This window comes from Priapulus caudatus, unplaced genomic scaffold, assembly GCF_000485595.1.
Source record: "Priapulus caudatus unplaced genomic scaffold, Priapulus_caudatus-5.0.1 Scaffold21, whole genome shotgun sequence".
In the NCBI taxonomy this organism is placed as follows: domain Eukaryota; kingdom Metazoa; phylum Priapulida; class Priapulimorpha; order Priapulimorphida; family Priapulidae; genus Priapulus; species Priapulus caudatus.
Genome location: NW_014577082.1, coordinates 422,234 through 428,568, shown reverse-complemented (window position 1 = coordinate 428,568; position 6,335 = coordinate 422,234). Strand labels below are relative to the sequence as shown.

Sequence of the window (6,335 nt, the reverse complement as noted above, 5' to 3'; positions counted from 1 at the left end):
TCGATTCGATTGCCACGTAGCGTTTCGTGCCTTCCGGCGACACCCGATGGCGCCACGGTCGCCAAACACATGGCTAGACACAACCTTATGTATATTATCTCACCAGTTGTGTCCGGCAGACGTCTGTATTAGGCCGTGGATCGTCCGGCCCACCGGCCTTCGCCTAGCCACTCGAGCCGCTTTGAAAGCCTACAGCCTCCGCCCACAATAACCTGTTCTGTCGCGGTGCTGCAGTGCGCGGTGATGGGGGCGTCGTAGCTTAGATACAACAGTGCAGGAACGAGCTAACGAACGTATGCCCACACCGCCAGGGCAAAACTCCCACCCCGCCACTTAGGACTCGCTTACGATGTATAACAAGTGTTATTATACGGTAAACACAGAAGGCTTAGACACACAGTATAGATATGAACCACAGCGGTGCAAAAGGGCACAGTACAGTAAAAGTATCGGCGCTGCCCTCCCGTGCAGCTGCCGCCCACGAAATAGACTACTCCTCGCTTTTTCGTGCAACTCGACACGTTTACTTAAGGCCTAGTACTTGTATTATTCACCGCACCCTACAACGACAGGAACAAAAAACGCGGGCTTACTCACGAAACGGCCGCCTCAGAGGCCCAGAAACGCGGTGCGGGCTTACTCTCTCTCTCTACCTCTCCCAACTCTCTGTATTTCTCTCTCTCGCCTCCAACTCTCGAATTCTCTGTCTTTCTCTAGCCTACTCTCTAACCTTCGATCCTATCCGCTTCGCTCCAACCCGCGAAACTACACGAGAACAACGGCGAATTCCCGAGATCGATTTCGAATCCGAATTCCGATGAATGCGAGGATCGCCCGGGCACGAGCATGCCAAGTAGGTCTCACAACCCACACCGGTCCGCGTCGTAGCCGCGGTGCCGGTGCACGCTAGGTATCGTTTTGCGGCATCGACCTGACGGTCGATTCTTGCAAGGGGGAGGAGTGTTAGCGCGTGGCACGCGACCCTGACCGGCGCATTCCTACAGGGTGGCTCCCTTGGAGACCAGAGTGTGGAGTGATCAGTTTTGGTAATCTGTATAATTATCTGGTGATGCTCTGCTGGTTTAATTAGTGTGCGTTTTCTGTTCGTTTTGCCGGCCCTCATCAATACACGATGGTAGACAAACGGTCCGGAGTCCCACTGCATGGGGGCAGCCATGTGGCGTAACCACCCGCTCCAGCGGCGCTGAGTGGCGGCGCGCCTGTGATAAACAGCTAGCGCCAGTGACGTTCGGATCGAGAGAGCACGGTATGAGTTCTACGCGGAATCGCGTGCAGGGAGGGCGAGCTAGGTGTCCTTGCGAGGTGCGGTCACTTAAGCCCGCCAGTAGGAAGCGACCTCGGAGTAGTGCCACGTCTACTCGTTGCGTATGCATGCTGTAGAGTTGGCCTGTGCAGCTGTGTGTGCTGTGGCGGTGTGATTGGCGGTGACAAGTAGCGTGACGACGTACCATACTACTACTAGCTACTTAGTGGCTGAGCGTACTGTACCGCAGTCACCTGGCCGCGCGTTTTGGCGTGCTGCCTTGCACTCATGGGCGTGTGAGAAGACAAGCCTAGGCGCGTACGTTGATTGGTGAGGTAGGCACTGTCGTATTTGCTCCCGTTGCGTGTAGGTGAGCTGAATCAATACAGCTACTATTAGTTAGCGAATATTTGTAACAGGTTTGGTTTAATATTCCTAGACTAGAGTACGGGTTATGAAATCAGTATTAACTCTCGTGCCACGGCCTGCACGGAAGGGAGAGCGCGCCGCTTACTGTAGCCTATGCCCGCGCTGCCGTTCGCTTCAGCGTTATTCTACTTCGTTACACCTCTGTGCTGGACCCGTGGTGTTGCACTGTTATTCAACGTAACCGTATATAAGGCCGGCAGGCAGCGAGTGGGCTTAACCGCCGGTGTCGGTGTCTGGAGGTGTGTTCGCCCCTCGGTCTCGCCCATGGTGACTAACTCTAGCGACGCACCGATACGGAACACGGCAGAATTAGGTTACTTGCGGGGGCGCCAGTAGCTTCGAAAGGCTCGGGTGCGCCCTAGCCGAGGTCCGGGGCCGACGCATCACGGCCGGACAACGTTACAGAGCACAAACGGTAAGTGCCTATCCTAGGCCGTTGATGTTGCTAAGCCATTTTGTGTCGACCGCGACGTGTGGCCCCATCGAGGTCAGTCGCCGGAAAGCACGGAAACGCCGACAGCGAGATTGCAGACCTATGGTCATTTTCGTCATGCACGAAGTCAGCATGCAGCTGCTAGAATTCACATGAATGTCCGTCGTCCGTAGTGATCAACAGTTACGCCCACATAATCTAAACGCGCGAGTACGATCTTGATATTCGGGACGTCGGGCGGGGGGGAGATCACGAAAAGGACTCGGGCCATGTATAATTTGGGCGTTCAATAGCTACAAAGCGTCAAGCATGTGTCAATAGGCAGGGAATATTTCCTAACGTTAAGGCTAATAGGAGGAAATACGAATTGCTGGCACAATTCTTCAACGGCCTCTACCTACGCTGCTTAAATATTCAATGTATAGTGTGATGGGGCAGGAAAACCCATCAACAGCGCGAACATTGGAGCGTCACAGGTCAAAGGAGCACTTACCGGCAGTGGCGGGAAAGCGGCAGATATCAGACATTTTCGTGAGGACATGGGCGTAACGGCACCGAGCTTTCCAAAACTTTTTTGTTATCAGCGCGACCTACCAGTTTTTATCAACTTTTATTGAAAGGACCGTGAAATCTACTTTCGCACTGAGTGCCGAAGAGCAAAGTGTCTGATTAACACTTTTGACCCACAATGGGAGGCGTTAACATGGATCTTGGGTGACTGCTTACAAAGGCGACGAAACTGCCTGTGCTATTAGAGCCCCTCCACCCGCCCTCCCCCCACCCTCCCCCTACCACCACCACTATAGCTCGGCCCCCGCTCGACCGCAATATATGCCATGATAAACGTTAATATAGCGAAGTCATTAAAGTACACAGCTATATCTTTATTACATGTACTACAGCGTATAGCAAGCCTCATCAACGCGGTGGCGGGAGGCGGCAACTGGATTCAGTTGCTAGCTGAGTTTATCAGAGAATACCTGTCTACATCGTACACAATCAGTTGAGCCGCTGTCGCTCTGCGCACTTGTTTATTTCATTACTTTCGGATCAACAGTCGGGGGGGCCATTGCCCCGGATTTGGCCCCCCCTAACTACGGCGACTGATAATGATATCATCCCCATGCATGATCAGATGAGAATCAGTTGAGCTTATACATCATTGAATTGATTAAGGCCCAAAAAAAAAAAACTGTGTTTCCGGCTTTCCCGACCCTGAGCATTGTGAGGTTAATATTATCACACACGGTTCTCTGACCCTTTTTACATTTTTACTTTTTTTAGCGCCGATCCTAAATAAATACTTTGCGTTCGGGGTACACCCGACCCCGACTTCAACATATTCGGGGGAGTGCATTAAAATGCCGTTGCGACTGCAAGCGTCACTTTTAGAGGGTTTCAAGAAAAAATAAAATTCAAAGATACCGCCGTGCGCATCATTACATATTCAAATATCCGAACTGACTTGTCATTTTACTTTACCTAAAAGAGGAGAGTTTCAAAATTTATAAACAGAACTTCTGGTTGGCGCCCGAACGTGAAACAGTCCTACCTATGTTTCCTAGAATCCGACAACGTGAAACAGTAGCGTATTAGAGCCTGGGCGGTAACTCATAAACAGAGCCTGAAGGTCGGTATGGGAGCAGCGGCCGGCTTGATGCTACGCGATCGATCGCCGTTACTTATGATAGTTATACGCATGCTATCGTGCTATACGCTGCCGCCCAGGAGCCGATTTTACACTTCGGTACTCGTTTGTCAAAGGACGATTAATCGAGCCTCCGTTTTGGAGCGCATTACCTAACACTACTATCCAGTAACACGACACGCAATACCAGTACACGTACACGAGTAAACGACTGGTGTTCACATCTTTGTTAAAAACGAATGTCATGACTTGCAGCAATGTACATGGCAACTGCAAGTCATTGCATCTCGTGTCTCCTGCCCATTTCAAGCCTGTATACGCCTATATTTAACTTGGTGCAAAAAAAAATTTATATTCCTGAGTCCTACCCATGTTTTTGCAAGAAAAAAAATAAAAAATAAAAAAATATACCTACCACCGACCCGAATTTTCACGGAATCCATGCTGACCCGCCAACCAAAGCGGATTTTTTTGTTTGGCCTTTCTCATATTTTTCAAAATATAAAATTTTAAACTGTGAAAAATCGATAGAAATTGAGTAAGTTGATCAACCCATACGCCACGCTGATGGCCCCGATAGCGTTTATACCGCGTATAGGGAGACAACTCGCGCAAGCACGTGAAATACCGCCGCTGTCACGCGAGATCGATCGCACGTGTAAACAGGACCAATAATGGCCTTTCTAACACCGATTACAAAAAAAAGATTTGGCGAAAAAAAAGTTAAAGCCTACCATTAACCCTACTATTTTTTCAGCTTTTTTTTTGGCCTAATCAATAACTTGCAGTGCATGGACACACTATACCTACGTGCAAATAATTGGGTTAAGGACATCCTTAAAAAATTCTGTTTGCTGTCCCCCGACCCATGATTTTTTTAGTGGGTAGGTAGGTAGGTCTTTTTTGTGAGGCATAATAGTTATTTTAAGTCTGTCCTCATGTTTGCCACACATGCTTTGTGTTTCAGTCTTAAAGTGATTACGTCACCATAAATAGTAAAAAAAAAATATATTTCCACTTTTTCACAAAATATAAGTAATTCTGTTCACTTTTTTTGGTTAAATTGCTGCATTTATACTTCTTATTTTACTATATTGTTCGATGTGAACATACACTCGTGATGCATACATAGCCCATAGCAAGCAATTAATGTTATTAACACTAATATCAAATCGTCCAGGTTTTTTTTATTTTTAACTAGCTGAGAAACAATCTTATCAGGTAAGAATTTGAAGATACGTTTACTCCTGTTAGTTCTTACTTTTAATGTAAAAAAATGGCAACAAACATTTTACAAATTTTTCCATAGAAAATTCGTGACGTAATCACTTTAACTATGAATGTAAAAATAAAAATGGAACCCAAAATGTAAAAAAAAACTTTTGGGTTGTGGCTATTTTCGTGGGTCGGTCGGAGGACAGCAAACATAATTTTTTAAGGATGGCCCAATGTATGTATATTATGAACATCTAATAAAATATATAGATGTTTACAGCAGGGTAAAAAATACACGGGAGCGATGAGCGATTCGCTCTTCAAACTTCCGAAATCGCTCCCATGAGGCTCAAAATAGCTCCCGTAAAATTTTTGACAATAGCTATTTTTCCCACAGACTTGAAAAAGAGCTCCCGTGGAAAAAATTTGTTTCCCCTGGTTCACAGCCACTTGTTAAAAATTCTGTGGACGTCACTGTATGATGTATCATATGGTTCCATGTGGTCATTATCCAAAACCGTGCCATATATTTGAGTCTACATTTGTGGATTTAATTTATGAACGTGTATAGGAAAACAAATTTTCATACGATGCTAGGTGAATGATGGTAGGTCGTGAGCTCAGGGTTGTTGAGTTCAACATAATAAATCATAGCTAGATTAAGGTTAGAAAACGTTGGCTTTCAAATAATTAGGCCTCATGCACTCATTTATTTTGTATTCACTCCTGATGTAATATTATACACATTTTTCTGGAACCAACTGCCATCTTGCCCGACCAATGCTAGATTTAGAGTTCTATCTGAGATATGTGACTATTTGCAGCGGAAGGGCACAGCAAAGGTGAATGCACTGCTGGAGCTAGAGAAATCCGTACAGGAGCACTGGGACAGCGAGCACGTGTTTGAAGAAAATGCACAGGAAGGGTAATCTGTCATACTGATACATATCTAGCAAGGATCAAATTCTACCATAAAGGCCTGTCTCCACACATGCGGCGCGGCACGGAACGCCACGGAAACAGCGTCGTTCACCCCTACCGGCAAAGTTCAAATCTATTATATCTTATGGCGCAGTCTCCACTGACACGGCACGGCGCCAGCCCGTTTTCACGGTGCCGGCTGCCGTGTATGGAGAAAGACAGTTGAACCAATCAATGCGATTGTTTTTTAGCTCATCTGACATAGTCAGATGCAGCTTGTAGAATCGCATGATCGTCCGTGCGTCCGTCCGTCCGTCCGTGCGTCCGTCCGTGCGTCCGTCCGTCAACAGTTGGGCACAAATCTTAACCGCTCGACGTACGGTCACGATATTCGGGTCGTTGGGGGGGATCGTCAAAACGAGTTG

At 47.2% G+C, this 6,335-nt stretch overlaps 1 protein-coding gene across 2 annotated transcripts in view; it reads left to right on the top strand.

The window, feature by feature from the left end:
- Positions 1-6,335, top strand: part of LOC106812845 (leucine--tRNA ligase, cytoplasmic-like) — a 28,485-nt gene that overhangs the window by 1,095 nt on the left and 21,055 nt on the right. For both annotated transcript variants that reach the window (XM_014816831.1, XM_014816839.1), the window contains exon 2: positions 5,814-5,914. In XM_014816831.1, the coding sequence (XP_014672317.1) occupies positions 5,814-5,914 (101 nt within the window). The remainder of the gene's footprint in view (positions 1-5,813; positions 5,915-6,335) is intronic.